The sequence below is a fragment of the Pochonia chlamydosporia genome, chromosome 1 (assembly GCF_001653235.2).
Source record: "Pochonia chlamydosporia 170 chromosome 1, whole genome shotgun sequence".
NCBI lineage: Eukaryota > Fungi > Ascomycota > Sordariomycetes > Hypocreales > Clavicipitaceae > Pochonia > Pochonia chlamydosporia.
This window is the reverse complement of record NC_035790.1, coordinates 3,365,893-3,384,724: the sequence shown is the minus strand read 5'-3', so window position 1 is coordinate 3,384,724 and position 18,832 is coordinate 3,365,893. Positions and strand designations below refer to the sequence as shown.

Here is an 18,832-nt window from a genome sequence, read left to right as displayed (position 1 = left end):
TGAAGGGGAGAAGTGATGCCGTAGAGCGGAATTGAAGGTGAACAAGCATCAACTCCCCCTAGGTAACCGAACACAAGATAGCCCGCTGCGATCTACAGCCATGGACCTGCGATGGACGAAAGGGGTCCTGTTCGTGGTTGTGCAAAATGCTGCTCTGGGGCCGAAGGAACCTAGCGGGAGTCGGCGGATGTTCAGGTCCCAGAGTCAACGTTCCTGGCTGTCTGAGGGGTGCAAATTTAGGCAGCGTCCAGGTTATGACGTCGTTTCAAAGTGCCACAAATTTCAATTGCCGCTATGGATTTGTCGGTATGCGTCTGAATCAAAAGAGGATTTTTATCGGTTGAGGGCCATGTGTGGGAAGCCGAAACACTGCATGTACTATTCAAGATTGAAAGAGGAGTCAAGTCGCGGTAACAAAATCTCGGGTCGACCTTGATTGAGTTTGTTGGGTGGATTCACATTGGATGTCTGAGCTGACCTGACCTGACCTGGTCTGTGAACAAAACATTGAACCGACCAGAGACCAGACCAGTTGACCCCTGGTTTTTCTGCACTGCAGCTGCCCAACGTGGCAGGTGTCTCACCAGACTGGACCAGACTCATCAGTCAAGTGTCCATCACTTGACCCCACCAGGCACCAATTTGAATTGGACCAAGACCACACCACACCGGACGTCGACTACGACATGATCTCGCTGCTCGGGATGGGCATTCAATACCAAAGTTTGTTCAGCGAGATGGACAATCGAAAACCCCAAGTGCCTCGAAGCCGCATCTTGTCCATCTGGCGGCCCGCTTGCCGTGGCGTCGTGTCCTGAAGAGCCTCACAACCCGGTTCGACCTGGCATTCAATATGCAGGGCGTTATATGGAGTTGGCCAACGTGGCTTGAACACCAGCGCAAAACGGCATGGCTGTATATTATACCCTGGACGATGACGATCAACATGTTCGATGACTCTTTAATTGTTACTCTCCGTTTCAAATCTAGATGCTGCGCAGCCCGGAAAGTACCTCGATATGAAACGTCACCTTCTCTGGCATTATAATGTTGAAGACATATTCCGCAATCTGGCAACAACATGTTGTCTGTCAAGTTTGGACACGTTGAGCATCACAGAAGGCTGTGTAAGTTATACATTGTAGGGCAACTATTTAAGCAGACAAATATCTACAGCAGTATTACCAAACCTTTCCATTCCAGACCATTTGCAGCCTCACGACTTTTGTTCTTGCTTTGCCGTCCACGTTTACTAAAATGGCTATTCTCAACTACATCAACTATGCGTCGGCCACAGCCGCCATTGTTGCTACCATCATCGTCAGAGTTCTTTACCATGGCATATCCTTCAAACCAACTCGAGAGTCTTTCCTCCTCAAGAAACTCGTCAGGCCCGTTTGCCGGGGCCAGCTCCTCCTCCGCCAATACCTATTCTGGCCTACCGTATATCTCGCCAGGGTTCTCTATGCGTTCCAAAGGCAAGATCCGCTCCTTCGCATCTTTAAGCTAGATCCCGTCACCGTTGTCTGCATATCAGACACACACAATACATACCCCGAAGTGCCAGACGGATACGTCCTAGTCCACGCCGGTGATTTAAGCAAATCCGGTACCTTTGAGCAGATCCAGGAAACCCTCACGTGGTTGAATTCCCTGCCGCACGAGCACAAAATTGTCGTTGCGGGTAACCACGACATACTACTCGACCCTACTCTTGACATCCAAAATCCCAACATTGACGCCGAATCACTGCGTGCAAAGCTGAATTGGGGCAATATCATATACCTTCAGGATACGGCAACTGACATTACCTGCTCCAACGGCCGCAAGCTCAAGATTTACGGAAGCCCCAAGTCCAAAGACTTTGGAAGCCCAAACCAGGCCTTTCAGTATCCTGCATCCCAAGATGTGTGGCATAGAAGTATCCCCTCCAGAGCTGACATTTTGGTCACGCACTGTCCACCTCGGGCTCATCTGGACATACTAAGTGTAGGGTGCAATTATCTGCTCAAGGAGCTTTGGAGGGCCCGGCCGAGACTGCACGTGTTCGGCCATTGCCATGACGGCCACGGTACTCAACAGCTCCCGTTTGATGATTTTCAAAATAATTATGAGCAGATCGTTATCAATAATGGCGGAATCAGAAGATTGCTTTGGATGTTCGAGGACCTTGTCCGCTCGTGGCGGAAGCACCAGCCAGGACCACCTCTGCCGTGGACGCACTTGGTGAATGCGGCTTCCGCTGATGGCTTTTTTCATAAACGCAAGCCGGTTATCAAGGTTGTGATATGAAAACACTCGGCTTCGTTACATCTACAAATGCTGCAACCCTGGTGGTCTGTCTCTGTGGCTATCTATCATTCCAGTTGGTCGAGGTGGAGACAAAAGACGACAATTGCCGTTGAGGAAGGGGGATGTGTAATTTTGTCCGGGTTGTTTGGTAGCTTTGGAAGGGGATGCTGGCTTGAAGGGAGGCTATAACTCTGATGCGATATTCTATAGGGTTAACTTAGAATCGTCTACAAATTGAAGCTGGTTTACTTCATCCTCGCATCACACTGTTCCCTACCCTACAAGTTGAGATCTGATGTGCCGATTCTTGCAGCAGTGCCACCAAAGCTTGCTTTTCTTTTTAAAAGTATTTTGTAAAGCGAAAGCTGTGTATTCTTGAAGCGAATTAATTGGAAATTAGGCAACCAATGTCAACACCGTTACCCAGTAGACATGCAATATATGAAAGCTGCCTGCAGTTGATTAAATGCACATGGACCCACTTCCACCACGTTTGTGTCTCTCTGTTCCTCTCAACATCCGCCAATGGCCAACGAGCACGCGACTTGCCACTCAACCAATCTCAACTTCTCATGTCACTCAAAATATAAAACTCATCACATACAACCCCCTACATCACTGATATGCACTCATCTCTCCCCTAACAAACATCGATGCCATCTCCAACCCCAAAATGGGCGAGTCTGCACCCTCCGCAGACGGCGAATCCTCCGATGGCCCCCCAAAACCGAGCAAGCCCCATCCTCACACCGATGTCATCAACATCATCCCAACCGGAGACATCATCCTCTCCGTAACATTCGAAACATCTCCCGAGATACTCAAGAAAACTCGTAAAGCATCTTTACCAGCGTCCCGCAGCACCAGCCTCCCCAATGGCACTTCCACGCCCCCGCAGGTGTTGAAGCCCAAAGTCACCATTGCGTACCGTGTACAGCTAGACATGCTCAAGAAGCACTCCAAGTACTTTTCGAATCTTCTCACGAACCCGCAGTTCAGGGAGGCGAAGCTTATTGCTGCAGCTCACGCGGACTTGGCATCCATGAAGATGAAACCATCTCAGGCTGAGCCCATGCAGTTGCCTCGCATCAAAATCACGGATGACGACGAGGCCACTCAGTCTGCGGGTAGGGAACTTGTCTTTGAGGATATGCTGCGAATTATTCACCACGTGCCCATTAAGACTACACGGGTGATCATGTCGTATGTCACGACGCTGGCTTTACTTGCCGATAGATTCGACTGTGCGGCACCTGTGTCCAAGGCCCTGGTGGACATGAAATTCAAGTGGCCATTGACCAATACACGCCCATACATGGATGAGTTAGGACGGGTTACGGAGACGGAGAAAGTGCTTCGGCAAAAGATTCTCGTGGCGTGGTTGCTCGAACAGCCCATGCGTTTGCACCAAGCGACTAGGGAACTGGTCATTCGGGGCTCACGACTCTGGAGCGCATACGGCCAAGAGGAAGACCTGCAAGGCGCATGGTGGAATCTCCCAGAAGGAATTGAAGGTAATTTTCCCACTCTCTATATTGGTTTCACAACTAACAGTACCGTAGAAGAACTGCAGTACCGCCGGGAATGCATCCTAAACACAGTATCTTCCATCCAGCAGCACTTTCTAAACCTCTATTCCTCACGCGACCGCCAATGTAAACTGGGGTACGACTCCAGCACCGCATGCGACTCCTTCCAATTCGGACAGATGCTCAAATTTCTCATGTCAAAGGATCTTCTCTTCTTAGTAGACTTTGCACCTACTTCCGTGGACAATATACCAGACACTTCAATGATAGATATAGACGAGCTGCTGGGGACGTTGAAGCAGTGCCCTAATTACCAGGTTGATAAGCACCATATGAATTGTGGGTTGAGGATACGCATTGAGCCTATATTGGATTATGTGCGGGCCATGGTTGGGGCGGGCGTGGTGGCGATTCCGCTGGCAGACTGGAAGAGGAGGAGGGGAGATGTGTCGTGGATGGGTGGACTGCGCGATTTGAAGAACGGTACGGCAAGAGAGGAAGATGAGGATAGAAAGGCGTTTGCTTTTACGAGGGCGTTGGCGAATGATCAGAGATTACGGTATGAAGGAGCTATGTATGCGGATAAAATGGCCAGGAAGCTTTTTACTTCAGATACGTGGGACTGGACACCCGAGGCTTGATGGAGAGAGATGTTGAAACTATATCTTGAATTTTGGCAACTTCTGGTATCAAATTTTGCTAGATTTGGATAGAACCACGCTCTATGTCCTCATTATTCGTCTTCCTTTGCAACCTTTTATGACTGGATTTGATTGTGATGGAGGTTGTTTACGCCGTGGTAGTCTTCTCTGTCACATTGGTAGTTTTCTCAGCGGCACCACCCTGCTGGCTGGAACTGCCACTGCGGCTGTCCTCCTGAGCAACTGAATGTTTGGGCTTCATGAACGGCCAGTGACCCTTGGTCTCCTTGAATCGCATGAGGATGAATCCGGCCATGACAAAGATCCAGTAGACGTTGTATGAGATGACGGACCCGTAGGTCGCAGAGTTTTGCCAGCCGAGAATGGCGTTGAAGACTCCCCAGCCGCCGTCGCTGGTGGAAGTTGGTGAGCAGCACTGGAAATAGGTCAGTTCCTGAGTTTTCTGCTACGTGAGGATAGAATCTTACATTCACATGCCAGACACTCTTGTCGATGTCGTAAGATCCTGGGCCGTTGCCAGTTTCTGATGCATCGCCACCAATGGCATTATTCCACTTTTGCGCCTCGAGGTGCCAAACACCACGGGAGAAGAGGCCTGCCGCAACGAGATACAAGAGGCACGTTGAAGCGACGAGGAATATTTGCAACTTGGCAGAAGAGCCACCCCTAGGCACATGTTAGGGCGAGTACCAAAACATTGGTTGTGAGTAAACTTACTTGTAGAGAATCCAGCCAATGATGCCGCCAACAAGAAGTCCTACAACGACAGGCAGGGGCACGGCATATGCGGGTGCTGAAAAGGTCACACCGGCCACAAACACAACGGCCTCAATGCCCTCACGAAGAACTGTGATGAACGGCAACACGAACATGGAGTACTTCTCGAGCCAGTGGGCAATCCAACCCTTGGAGCCAGCCTTGATGGGCGACTCTATGGCCTTGGCGAGCTTGACACGCCACTTTTCTTGCATCTTGCCGATTCTGAGAAGAGCGCCACCCATGACGGTGATGATGACGGCGGCGAAGAGACAAAACGCGCCTTCGTAGTAGTTCTCATTGTTGTCCCAAGAATTGGATCCAACGGTGTAGAACACGCCAATCAGTGCTGCGGCGACAACCATGCAGAGGAAGAAACCGGCAGCAACACCCAGCCATACCTATGAGAGTCAATATTAAGCTTGAATATAAGGTGAGGTGTTAAAACTTACCTGGCGCCGTAAGGTTTTGTAAGTCTTTGCATCCCGCTCTGGTCCATCAAGGGTTTGCTTCAAGAATGCTAGCAAGACGGAGACAATGATGACCGTTTCCAACGTCTCTCGAAAGACGACGAGGAATATCGGCACAGAAAAAACGTCCTTAGCCATGTTGGAGGAAACGCCGAGTTGAGAAGGAAGTCAACTTTGGCCGAAAAGTTGGTTGTGCTTTGGGGAGATCAGATAAAAAGGATGGCCAGGAATATGTCGGCAACCAACAAGTTTACCTGAGCCGAAGCACCAGGGTTGTGAGCTGTGACAGGGTGAGAGCCGATCTTCGCAACTGCACCGGTGCGGAACTTCGCAGGGTACGTTTACTAGCCAAACGCCGAGACTGCCAAGCGGGCCAAGCGATTGCCAAGAGGCTCAAGTTGGGGGAATGGGTCTCGTTTTGTCAGAAAATTCGGATCTGATAACAACCAGACGACCTGAATAAATTATCGGCATATGGAACCACCTGATTGATTAGACAAGCGAAATCAACTCGAACCCTGGCTTCAGACAAACCCCTCCCTACATCAGGTCGTTCCACCTTGGATGAAGGACCGTCGGTTAGGAAAATCTTGTTCAGCTCCTCCGTTCTTGTCGGTTAGCGCGCCAGCCACACGGCAAAAGGATGCCGACGAAATGGGGACCAAAGTTTGGAAATATTGGGAGCGCCAGGGGGCTGAAATATCGCAAGTTGAGTGGGAAGAGTTGAAGAAAATTGTGTTGGACGAAAAAGTTGAGAGCCACCCGTAGACGGTCGAGCAGGGCCGTTGCCAACAGAGGATGACCTGGCGGTCGAATGTCTTGTTCAAGAAGGTGGAGAGACTCAGACACCATCAATGTAACCAAACGGTTGTACTGAAGAAACGAACTGAAGATGCTGCGATGCATGAGATTTGCCGCCATTGACAAGCTTGATTGGAGAAGCACAAGCTGCTTACCGACCATCGTCCCTCGAAGTGGGGATAGAGAGGGATCAGAGACATTCGATTTGCAGGGTATCTCTAAGAATTGACCCGAGTCGGAACAATGATTCCCATTCTTGAGCTCAATGTGACCCAGTCACCTCGACCCGTCTGCAGACCTGTACCGGCGCATCATAAGATATTCCCGTAACTTACCCAGGAAATTTTCATGTCAATCCGCAAGTACGAGGTAAACATCTCGGACCCCGATGTAGACAACGAATTTTTGCTTCACCCTTGTCCTCCATCATCATATCAATTTGGCAAGTCCATGCCCAAACTTCGCTAGATCAGCCACCGCACCATTGATCCGCTTATCAGATGGGTCGTCGAATTTTCAGCTAAAGTTATCAATCAATCAATCACAATCAATCAGCCCAAGGGCCAGGGCTAAAGCGAGTTTTCTCCGTCAGGTGAGGCACCACCCCTCTCTGTTTGGCGTTGCACGTTGCGCCACGCCCAATCAAGAACCCAATTGTGCGCCAACAGCGGGAAGAGCAGACAGTTTGACTGTGTCGTCCTCGAAGAAGGAGGGTTGGGCCGTCGGCTGCAGCGCAAATGCGGCCGTTGGTAGTGTGTAGTTTCGAGAGGTCGCTGCTGTTGGTTGAAAGAAAACATCCAGGAAAACGTCGGTCGTTTCTTGGGAATCCACACATGTTGTGGAGAAGTACAAGTTCTAGCCCTTGTCAGAATCCGTGTACTTGGTGATCCAACAAGAAACGACGGTCCGGCTTCGCTTCTGTGCATCCCGGCTGGTTCCATGCGGTCTGATCTAATCAGTTGAGAAACGGGCCAGGGTCATCTTATCCATCTGAAGAGGGTTGAAGAGTTCCGCACTGACTTGAGGCTGGGCGAGAAGAAACTGGCTAACAACCATATGACTGCAGCCAGGGTCCTCGCTTCATCGAGCCTTTCCTTCCCTTCTTGCCACTTGCACGCTTTTGAGCAAGCTTGTAAACGGATTTCTGCAGGTGCGCTTGTTTCTTAAGTGAGGAAGGTGCGACTCGGGCTCGTCCATTGTCACCCATCCCCTCCAACGCAAAGGCACTCAGTTGCGAGAGTATTTTGAGCAGGTTTTTCGAACTTCACACTTGGTAACTTTCTTCAACTACCAGCTTGGCAAGCCCTGGATCTCGATGGCGGGTCTTGGGCGATTGGCTGCCGTCTTGGCTGCGTCAGCGAGCTTGGCATCCGCAGCGACAATCAATCATGATTTCAACGTCAGTTGGGTCCGAGCCAATCCTGACGGAGCGTTTGAGCGACCAGTTATCGGCATCAATGGAAAATGGCCGATTCCCAGAATTGAGTGCAACGTTGGCGACCGCATTGTTATCAACGTAAACAACCAGCTCGGAAACCAGTCGACTTCACTCCACTTCCACGGCCTGTTCCAAAATGGAACCAACAACATGGACGGCCCATCAGGCGTCACTCAATGCTCAATCCCACCTGGCAATTCATTCACATATAACTTCACTGTACGATTCATAGCCCCGCAAGGTTTTGAAAGTGTAGAGAGAGTGCTGGCTAACATGATGCTCAGGTCAACCAACCTGGCACGTACTGGTATCACTCTCACAACGATGGCCAGTACCCTGACGGACTGCGTGGCCCTGTTATCGTCCATGATCCCGAGTTTCCGTACAAGAAAGAAGTTGATGAGGAAATTGTTCTAACACTATCGGACTGGTACCATGATGAGATTGCAACGCTCATTCCTCAGTTTCTGAGCAAGACCAACCCAACCGGTGCAGAACCAGTCCCAAATGCGGCCCTCATGAACGATACTCAAAACATAACCGTCTCTGTCCAGCCCGGTAAGACGTACATGTTCCGAGTTGTCAATATTGGAGCCTTTGCCGGCCAATACCTATGGATCGAAGGCCACAAGATACGCATCGTCGAGGTAGACGGAGTATACACAAAGGATGCAGAAGCTGAAATGGTATATATCGCCGCCGCTCAGAGAGTGAGCTTTCTTTTGACAACCAAAAACGAAACATCCGCAAATTACCCCATTGTCGCAAGCATGGATACGGTAAGAACTTCTTTCGCCTCCGTTTCTCCTTAGGGAGATGTCTCCATACGAACTGACGCGGAATATTTCAGACTCTCTTCGACACATTACCTCCTGAACTCAACTACAATTCCACTGGCTGGCTCACCTACGACAAGTCCAAAGACTATCCAGCCGCTGCTCTTGTCGATGAGCTAAATGCCTTTGATGACATAACCCTCGAAGCCTACGATGGCATGGAACTCCTCCCAGAGCCCGATCGCACCGTCGAACTCGACGTAATCATGGACAACCTTGGCAACGGCGCAAACTACGCCTTCTTCAACAACATCACCTACACATACCCCAAGGTTCCCACACTATACACCGCCCTCAGTGCCGGCGACAAGGCCACCGATCCCAGAGTATACGGTGAATACACGCACCCCTTCGTCCTAAAGAAGAATGAAATCGTCCAGATCGTCGTCAACAATCTCGACAGCGGTCGCCACCCGTTCCATCTCCACGGCCACAACTTCCAAGCCGTCTACCGCTCCAACGAGTCAGCCGGCACTTTTGAGGACGAGGGTGGCGCGACGGGGAAGACCTTCCCCAAGGTTCCTATGCGCCGCGACACCATGGTCATCTGGCCCAACGGCAACATGGTTTTGCGATTCAAAGCCGACAACCCAGGTATATTCCCTCCTATCTCATGTCCTTGCCAACCATATTAACATGAATAGGAATCTGGTTGTTCCACTGCCATATTGAATGGCACGTCGTATCCGGTCTCATCGCCACATTCGTCGAAGCACCCACCGAGCTGCAAAAGACGCTCTCCATCCCCCCTACTCACCTCCAAGCCTGTAAATCTTCCAACATCCTCCCCGAGGGCAACGCAGCCGGCAACACCGTCGACTTCCTCGACCTCACCGGCGAGAATAAAGCCCCCGCACCTCTACCAGCAGGGTAAGCACCCTTCCCATCACCTCCTAACCCAATTCACTACTAACCATATCAGATTCACCACACGAGGCATCGTAGCCCTGGTGTTCAGCTGCATAACTGGCATTCTGGGCATCTGCGTCGTAGCATGGTACGGCTTCTCCCAGCCCATTGAGGAAGCACCCCGGGCCGTAACAAGCATCATCCGCGACGCAGACATGTCGGAGTCTGATAACGCCCAAAATGTAACTTCTGGTACGAGCACCGCCAGAGAAACTACCTAGTGTGAGCACAAGTGCCATGATTGGAAAAGTTTATGGATAAATGAGGATGATTTTTAGTAATTGTTGGATGGATTGATTTATTGCGTTTGTATAGCAAGATATCCACGAATACATTTTGTTGCACATTCCATGCCATTCCATTCCACTCCATTAATGCTCATGCCGTGCCGTAAGCAATATGATCGAAAGGTCCGTAGAACGGCCCAAATGGCCAAGCCAAATTCGCTTCTTCAGAGGAGAAAAAGAAGAAAAGGTAAAAGTAAAAGTAAAAGCGAAGGACTTTCCCAGTAATTAAGCTAAACAGAATCAATAACCTTTTGAATTTTTCGCACCAAGTCCAATATTAACCTGCCCAAGAAATAGATCCCATGCAAGATACCAGTGCCTCACATGGACCAAAGGGCTATATTGGTTGCCTCGCCTCCTCACCAAACTCATTCATAGCTTTGAATAGCTGTAAATGATGCAAATGGCCAGCCCGCCCGATGCCTATGGCCCGCCAGCCTCCTCGATTCCCTAGACGCCAATCCATGCAGTTAAAATGTTGGTGAGGCACGCTCTATCGTGTCACCGTAGCGAAAGTTGTGTTGTGTGGTGTTGGCACGCTATCCATCCCGTCGAAGGAGATGCACCGCGTCCAAAGTAAAGAAAATATAATGGCTTCAAGTCCCCTCATCATCCTGCAACCCTGACCGGGGCGATACTGGCCGTCAAGACCAGTCAAAGCTTATAGGCCGCCTATCTATACACCGGAGTAATTCGGCCGTCGTCGACGCCTGCGTCAGGTCATATCCATCCCCGCGTAGTCGAAATTTACAACGCCTTAGCCTTGTTTTTGCGCGGAAGGCCGTTCTTCTTGCGCATCTTGACATCAACTTCGGCAAGCCACTGGCCGGCGTTGTACAACTGGACTCCGTTGATGGCTTGCTTGACAACCATAAAAGGGAGGCTGATGCCAGCAATAGCCCAGGGGACGAGGGAGTCCATCTTGTTGGCTCGAGCAATTTCCAATGCAGAGGCACTGAACGGATCGGGGAACATCTGTCGGAGCAGCGACGTATTAACCGGAGCACCTGGATTGATGTAGCCACCACTTGTCTCTTCGACACTCTTGATCAGGTGGGGAGACAGCCAAGGCGAAGAAAAGGCCAGCAGATAGAGACCGATGAAGAAGAGCTCGTTGAGGGCGCACAGGGTGAACAGGACGGTCTAGATACATGGAAAATTAGCTTTTAATCCCCAACATGACATTTCCTTGTGCTGATTCCACCTTACCTTGTTGGTGTAATACAAGTTCAGTAGCCAATTCTGGCTCTTGTCGATGTTCTTGTGGCTCGAGTCGGAGCCGCCAACCACAAGAGTGGCATACATGTGCATATAGTGGCTGGAGAAATCCAAGGCAATCAAGCCCTGGAACAAAATCGACCATCGCGGGAAAGCGGATGACAAGAAGACGAGCAGGCAGGAGGTGGTGCAGCGGTCGGTAACCATGTCGAGCACCGCGCCGAAGCGAGTGGACTGTTCGAAAATTCGAGCGGCATAGCCATCAAATGCGTCAAGCAGGCAGGATACAGCGTACAGGACGGAGCAGGTTCGAGGGTGGACAGGCATATAGTATAACGAGGCAATGGCGAGAATGATACGGATGTAGCCTAGAGATAAGCATGGCTAATTAGCAAAGACGACACAGAGCGCGGGACAGGATGCCCCAAGATGCTCCAGGATGCTGCGCACCGATGATATTGGGCCAGAAGAGGAAGATATTCTCAACTTCCTCAGATTCCGCGACTTCCGGCGTGTGGTGAGCAGAACCATTGCCATTCATGGTGACTTGTTGCTGATCGTCGTCGGACGAAGCTGCAGCTGCGGCAGCTTCGCGCAGCTTGGCGGACTTCCTTCGGGTCTGACGGGTAGACATTTTGTTGGACGTGCAATTGCTGTAAATTGCAGAACGGGACGAATCTCTTTGTTGGACGAGAAATAGGGACGTCCGGAATCCCACACAATTAGGGCTGATGGACGCGACGACAAAGAGTCCGTGCAGCAGGGTTTTTGCAGTCGTTCGATGTCGACAAGGAGCGATGGCGTTGCGCGCGACCGAAGGGGCCGAAGGGGGTCCGGGGGATGACGACGCAAGACAAAAAAAAGTTGCGCTCCCAGGAAAAAGGAGTTGGAGAAAGCTGAGAAACGGTGCAGCTTTGAAGATGGAGATTATAGAGGTGAGGAACAAATTAAAAGCAGTTGGGAAGGAGCGGATGAGAAGGAAGAGAATCGGAGTAGGGCCAGAATGCGATAAGGAGAGGCGTGGCGGAAGGTAATTTACAAGCAAGTAGGTCAAGTGGGTTGATTTGAAGGCAAAGCCAAAAAGCAGAGAGTCAAAGTTGAGCTGATGATGACAGCCGCCGCCTCGTCACTTCTCCTGGGTCCAGTCTAAATGTCCGCTCCGATCCAATCCAGTCTAGTCGCGCCACGAGTCTCTGACCATTTGAGCTCCAGGTCAACAATGGTCTGGTCTGATCTGGTCTGATCTGGTCTCATTGCTTCAATTGTCTGTGACCCGTGGACCAAGGTGGAAGTAGCCAGACATGGACTCGTTTCCCAGTGTTATATCCTCTGACATCCGGATCTCGGACAATTCTCGAGTTGCTTGGCGTCGCTATTTACAGGTTGCACGTCCTCAAGTATGTCACCGAAGTGGCCGGCCCTTCAAACTTCTCACGTCTCTTATTTCCGCGACTCCTTTTTAGGCTGCACATTCACTTTTTGGCACGCGTACCGAGGCTGGTGCTGTTTTAGGGAGAGACCAGTTGATGCATCTCACCATCATGGCCATCTTGATTGGCCATTCGCAAGCTTGGCCGTGGACCCTTCAATTCGCAGCGCAAACTATTCTGGGTTAAACTAGCGATTTTGTGCCTTTCGCCCAAGAGAAAAGACCAACTGAAGTGGATGAGGGGGCGGGCTTACTTCCGATGCGCATATCTCTCTCTACCTTCCGTCTAGTTTGGTGTTTGGACGCTCTGATAATCCCATGCCTCCCAAGGACAAAGCATGATACAGGATAAGGCGCATTCAAGATGCACATGCAGTTCTCCTGAGGGAACCAGTATCATGAATGCTCCATAGAATTTACGCAACACTTTTTTTGTCCCTTGTGAATACCGCACCTCTGGAGCTGGCAGTTGACCCCTGGGAGTGTCTCACCCGACATATGGATATCCGCTTCACCAGAAGTAAAGTGCATGCATGGCGCTCAGTCGCGTCCACATTCAGCATCCATTCCTGTGCGCCAGAGCAAACGAAGAACATGAGAGGCCGCGTCTTCTTCAAGGCAAGTGAGGCACTGCCAACTCAAAGCTGGCACATGCACCAAACGCATAGATTGCGTTCGAGCTACCGAGGTGCTTGAGATGGTTGCGAGGAAGAAAAAGAATCGAGACTCTTGACAAGCAGACCATGAGCATTGATGACAACTGTCATATGCACCATTTGTGATAGCTCTAACCCCATCACCGCATAAGCGGATTCGACATCCTGTGGAGTATTGGCCCGTCTGTATCTGTATCTTTATCTGCCCGCAGACCTTTGTGCAAGTGCCACAGACAGGCAGATGATAACAAGTGGGTTGGCGCAAGTTTGGTCAAGTTGGACCTCACGGACTCTCGTCAAGTTCACGAGTGGCAAGGCCTGCGCCTCCGTTTCAGCCCAGAACCTGAGGGTTGACATTTCGATAACCAACAACAGGAAATAATCTGCAAGACAAGAATTAGATTTGCTGAATCGGGGCAGCTTCAGAGGCACGAGTTGCGTAAGATCGATCATCATCCACTGCAACGAACCAACAACAGAGACATCTCGCTGACTGTACCGTTTCCCGGCTTCCCCCAATAGACTTACCGGTGGTGCAATCGTGTCACGTTGCAAGCTTGCAACAATGCCAGCGTGCTTGTGAAATATAGTACATGTACCCAAATGACAAGTCAGTATACTGTTTTTGCACGAGGTATCCTCCGACAGCTTCTTCATGAGACCCAGATGGCGACGGCCGAGACCGCATATGCAATGCAGACAGGGCAGGAGCGAACCAGTTGACATGAGATCATGCCAGACAAGTAAGGCATCAATGGCCCAACCTAAATTTTGAGACTCCATGTCTTTTTTCCCTTCAACAATCTGCCATCAAGTTCCACGATGGCGAGAATGGCAACTTGACAAAAATGCCGGTATGTAACCCAGCATGCAACAATCCATCGCCACCAAATCGTCCATTTGAAGAATGCCGGTTCTCGCTCCTCTCACCTTGTCCATGTCTACTTAGGACCAGACATACAATGGGCTGGCCCCTGACAATGAGTGGCCCGTGCCGCCTGTCATCTCCACCCCCAAAGTCAGTGCGCAGCGCCTCGTTCTTAGGGCGGCGAGCCTCGCTGTCGGGGGTCAACTGGTCTGTGTGATCGTCGCACCGTGCATTCGGCTTGTGCAGGCAGACATGGACTCTGGAGACTACTGCGCAAGAGGATCGCGACGATAACTTAGCCAGTGCTCATCATGGAGTGGCTCTGAGAGTAAATCCGGGGAAGTGCACTGTAGGTGACGATTGCTTATGTTCGGAGCCGTATAACGGCTCACAATTACTGTATGAGGAGATACAATTTGCACTCAGATACTTGAGCACATTCCCATTTATCCCCTTCGTCCAAGGAAATGCTGGAGAGTGCGCCATTGAGTTTTATAAAACATACCTTTCTTGATGGCATGCCTTGGCTAGCGCTTGCAAAATGGAGACGGAGCTTCAGTCTCCGCGATGGCTGTTCATTCAAGATCAAGTTGACATCTCCGGAGATGGTGGCTCTTCCGTCGCTGTTCTTGGCTAACTGCAACATTGATGTACACATACCCAGGATTTACCTCGACTGCCGCCAATACTTGCGTAGCCATCTCCTCTATTGATTGCCATGGCCGGGCCTTTTGGTACGATTTTCGAACCCGGAGATTGAAGCCTGAAGCCTGCTCTAAGAGCCGTCTCGACGAGTGCGCTACACCATTCAAGATAGCTTTCGTAACACTCACGATGGGCAAACCCGTAAATAATGTAGTCTTGCTTGGTATTTTTTAAACAATTTCCAGAAATCTTTAAGATAAAAGACTACAACACATTACACATTAACTCCAAATATAAGTATAGAGTCATCGAGTCTTCTCATTCCAACGTCCATGACGACACCGCACAGCCTGAACACATCCATCATCACGACAACAAACTCAAAATGCTCAACCTCACCCTCCTATCTACCCTAACAGTCCTCCCGGCATCCGCCACAGCCACCCCCATCGCCGACACAACCCAGACACCACCCCCAGCCATTGCCCAGCTCGCCCAAGAACCCCCTCGGAAGCCGAACGTCAAAGACAGAGAATGCAACTGGCGAGGCGCAATCTCTTTCTTCAACGGCTGCAACAGGAACCTCCACGTCTGGCGCCAAGACTCCTCCGTCGACTAGGCAGCCATCGTATCTGGCAATACCTCATGGAGTGAGCCTCTGCGCAAGGACTGGCGGTCAGGTTTCATCTCGTAGGTTTTCTCAAGATGCGCTCGCGCTGCTGTACTCTGGGAAATGAGTGGGCGTGTTCTCATACTATGTCGACCTCATCCACAGACGCCTTACAGTATCGTTTCACAGCTTTTTTGGCCTTTGGCCTAAGAAAGGGGACGGCTCTCCCATGGCTGTGGACATGAACTTTCCTTGCAAGTAGGCCAGTGTGAAGACGGTCAAGCATTCTGATGGGTCAGTCCAGCATGTTGAGTGCGAGTTGCGCAATGAAGAAATTTCTTTTGGTACCGGCAGTGGTATTGGTGGCTGTGATGCTTAAGAGTGTGCCATTACAAGACAGATCAAAAAAGCTACAGTATTCCGGCAATGATATTGCGTCCCCTTCTCGTTTTTGAGGTTTAGCTTGAGGAGATGCTGCTGGCTACGGCGCGGATGTAACTTTGAAGAGAATTTCTTCCAACCGACTGATCTTAATGAAATTTTGGTTCTGTTATGCCCTTCGTTTTCTTGGATGAAGTATTCGGAAAATATTCACGGGAATGCTTTGGCTACACATGCGACCTATACTGAACAACATTTATGATTCTGTGCACCTTGGTGAAGTATCAGCCCGACTTGCAAGTTAAGGCTCGTTAGTTATAAGTCACCAACGTACAATATATGCCAGGGATGCTGTCTTATTCGACGACAGACTCGCAACTTGTCGCCATGCATTATGAACTGTAGCGTAAGCACTTACATGAGCGGGTATTTCCGTGTACATGATTGTAAGAAACGGAACATTGAGCCGGTTGGTCCGCAGCAAATCTGATTTCAACCGTGGACAGACATTGCATGGCTTGCGTGTCCACGTCTCAGTACACACCCTCGTTATCAATATGTACATGTATGTACATCTCGATCTCCTAGACGCACAGCCGGACAAGGGTGGGAGTGACAACGCACAACGGGTGAAGGCTAACGCTGTAAATGGGGGATTGGTGCAGATGCAGGAAGTGTAGAGGGGAAAACTGCGCAGCAGGTTCGGTCCAGCTTGATCACAAGCTTGATGTCGAGGAGCTCAAGATCGACCGGACACAGTAAGAACGGGGAGCAGACCCCAAAGGGCAATTGGTCCACAAAGAAGATGCCAAAGTTCCCTACAACAATACGGTCATCTCAATGGACAACGTTGGAGGAAGAGAGTTAAATGCCTCGCCAGCATATGGGATGCAGGTACCATTGCTAGTTTCTTTCATTTTGCCAAAGCATTGCAACGTCGGATACTCCGAATTAAACCAACAGCCACATAGCCCCCATCCCGTCGACAGTCTTTGCGACAAAGGGACCCTGCTTACACGGCATTATCCACGAACCCTTTTCGGCGTCGACGAACAGTGCTTCTCTTGTTGCGCAGTGCAAAAGAGGTGCAGTTCGAACCCATCACGTCGTGTGGCTGCAGGTCAGGCACATTAGTGTCTTTATCTCCATTGGTCTGGGAGTTCTGGAGGCTTGGGAATCTTCAACCGGGAGGATGTTGTTGGAAGTGTGCACGGCGACAACTTGTGCTATAAAATGGAGCCTAGAGTATTATACCTCAGACAGGAGAGGGCCTGGCCAGGGGTGGACCGGGGGGAGGGCGACGGCAACGGCACTAAGAGTTGCCCTGCACGGGAAATGTGGACAGAGTGCAAGGTTGGTGACGAGAAGGTCGTAGTCGCTCCTTGACGGTTTCGATGTTGGGTTGGACGGAACTGGCTCGGGACGCCTCACCAGCCATGGTGTCCGCTGGCGGAACTCCCATCAACTTGATCTCCACCCGGGCATTGCTCTATTGCCGTTCGGGCCTAATTGGGACCAACGAGGAGCTGCTCAAGTGGCCAAATGCTGTATTCGACTTGACTGTTTGGAGGCCGGGCAGCGGATCTCTGGAAACCGCAAAACTGCAAACCATTACTGTAAAATCGGCGGCCTGGACAGTACGGAGTCAAGCTCCGTGTGATTGACAGAACGACAGGCAATCTCTCGGTTGAACCGTCGGGGGAGGCGCATCGGAGACATGGCTGGAGCCCTGACCATTTGATGATCCCAACGACGGTCCTGAGACTTTAATGTTGGAACAGCGTTGCTATCATGTTATGATTGGAGGTTGTTGACAACAGTGCCGGTGTCGAGATAGGCAAAGCTAGCCCGTAGACAAGTTTGATTCTTCAACGGTGTCGATTGGGTTGACCGAGTCCAACCTGCCAATTTTGGTGACGTAGCAATTCAATGCAAAACAGCGTCGATTGACTTTGGGACACGCCCTCTGACAGCTAGTTTGTAATTTGCAGGGAAAGAGCTCAAAGAAACTTGGAGCAGAGAAGGTGGATGCCATTGCTGAGCCTGTGGTGGATGAGGGCTTTGCTGTTCGATGCCTGTGGTCCTCTGGCTAACATGCAGTTGATTCTTTCTTGTTGGTCATGTCTGGCTGGTCTAAATTGTCAGGTTGTGCGAATACACTAAGGACATGCTCACCCCTCCTCCTCTACGACAATAACAAAAAACATGGACTCATCTGATGTTTGGTCTCGCTCCTTCCTCAGTCCTTTCCTGGTATTAGTCGCTCCTGCCACTCTTGACAGCAATGAAGCGAACCCCTCGACCAGGTCATCCCACATTTGGTTTTTGGCTTGCAGGTCGAAGTGGCAGGCTTCAATGTTCCTTCACCCAACTCGCAATTTTGGCGCCACATCGTACCGGAAACTCACGTAGCATTCAAAAAGTACTTATTACAGTACCTTGATCAATCATACATGTCCAGTACTTTATGTTTGCACATTTGATGCTTGCAGGGGTTAGTTCTCGCAACAGGACTCCATGGCAGGGTTCAGCGTTGGTCGGTAGTGCCAAGTGTGATTACCAGGCTGTTCTCGGATGTCACTCATCATTCCCGTTCTGCGAACAAATTTGGGTTGACATGACTGGACAAAGCAAGCTGGGAAACAGGAAACTGGAACTGGAATTACTACCCAGTTTGCCAGACTGCCAGATCAAGTCTGGTAGGCTCCAGCTTCCAGTCAATCTACACCCTGCAATGTTCGGCCTCCACACGCCTCCACACAACCTCGACTCCACGCCTCAGATTTCACCAGACGCCTCATGCTTCATGCCTCATGCCTCACGCCGCACACCTCTCCTCTCCTCAATCTCCAACCTGCGTGCCAACCCACAGCACACATTGGCACAACGCCGCCACACCACTCATAGCTTGCGGTTTGCAGGGTCCAAGTTTTTGACCAGGGCCACCCATCGACCTCAAAATTCTTTCTGGCGCCAGGTGCGACCAGTGGCATTTGCAGTTGGCCCATCTGCTTGATCGACTCCATGTCTGCAGTCTGGTGCTTT

At 50.6% G+C, this 18,832-nt stretch overlaps 6 protein-coding genes across 6 annotated transcripts; 3 read left to right on the top strand and 3 right to left on the bottom strand.

Annotated features, from left to right (window-relative positions):
- Positions 1-1,257: 1,257 nt before the first annotated feature.
- Positions 1,258-2,292, top strand: VFPPC_00865 (metallophosphoesterase domain-containing protein; the record flags this gene model as incomplete). The annotated part of the gene is made up of 1 exon (XM_018280801.1): positions 1,258-2,292. One exon carries the CDS (start codon positions 1,258-1,260, stop codon positions 2,290-2,292), a length of 1,035 nt encoding a protein of 344 aa, XP_018149141.1.
- Positions 2,293-2,965: 673 nt separating this feature from the next.
- VFPPC_00864 (hydroxyproline-rich glycoprotein-like protein) lies at positions 2,966-4,462 on the top strand (the record flags this gene model as incomplete). The annotated part of the gene is made up of 2 exons (XM_018280800.1): positions 2,966-3,806; positions 3,855-4,462. The coding sequence occupies 2 exons, from the start codon at positions 2,966-2,968 to the stop codon at positions 4,460-4,462; spliced, it is 1,449 nt and encodes a 482-aa protein (XP_018149140.1).
- Positions 4,463-4,610: 148 nt separating this feature from the next.
- On the bottom strand, positions 4,611-5,847 carry VFPPC_12917 (plasma membrane iron permease; the record flags this gene model as incomplete). Its single annotated transcript, XM_018290694.1, has 4 exons — positions 4,611-4,898; positions 4,951-5,149; positions 5,201-5,640; positions 5,692-5,847. 4 exons carry the CDS (start codon positions 5,845-5,847, stop codon positions 4,611-4,613), a joined length of 1,083 nt encoding a protein of 360 aa, XP_018149139.1.
- A 1,978-nt stretch (positions 5,848-7,825) lies between these two features.
- Positions 7,826-9,914, top strand: VFPPC_00862 (iron transport multicopper oxidase FET3 precursor; the record flags this gene model as incomplete). The annotated part of the gene is made up of 5 exons (XM_018280798.2): positions 7,826-8,167; positions 8,233-8,727; positions 8,799-9,378; positions 9,429-9,654; positions 9,707-9,914. The coding sequence occupies 5 exons, from the start codon at positions 7,826-7,828 to the stop codon at positions 9,912-9,914; spliced, it is 1,851 nt and encodes a 616-aa protein (XP_018149137.2).
- An 813-nt stretch (positions 9,915-10,727) lies between these two features.
- Positions 10,728-11,832, bottom strand: VFPPC_00861 (CDP-diacylglycerol--inositol 3-phosphatidyltransferase; the record flags this gene model as incomplete). Its single annotated transcript, XM_018280797.1, has 3 exons — positions 10,728-11,123; positions 11,190-11,566; positions 11,649-11,832. 3 exons carry the CDS (start codon positions 11,830-11,832, stop codon positions 10,728-10,730), a joined length of 957 nt encoding a protein of 318 aa, XP_018149136.1.
- Positions 11,833-13,481: 1,649 nt separating this feature from the next.
- VFPPC_00860 (hypothetical protein) lies at positions 13,482-14,066 on the bottom strand (the record flags this gene model as incomplete). Its single annotated transcript, XM_018280796.1, has 1 exon — positions 13,482-14,066. The coding sequence occupies one exon, from the start codon at positions 14,064-14,066 to the stop codon at positions 13,482-13,484; it is 585 nt and encodes a 194-aa protein (XP_018149135.1).
- Positions 14,067-18,832: the final 4,766 nt, after the last annotated feature.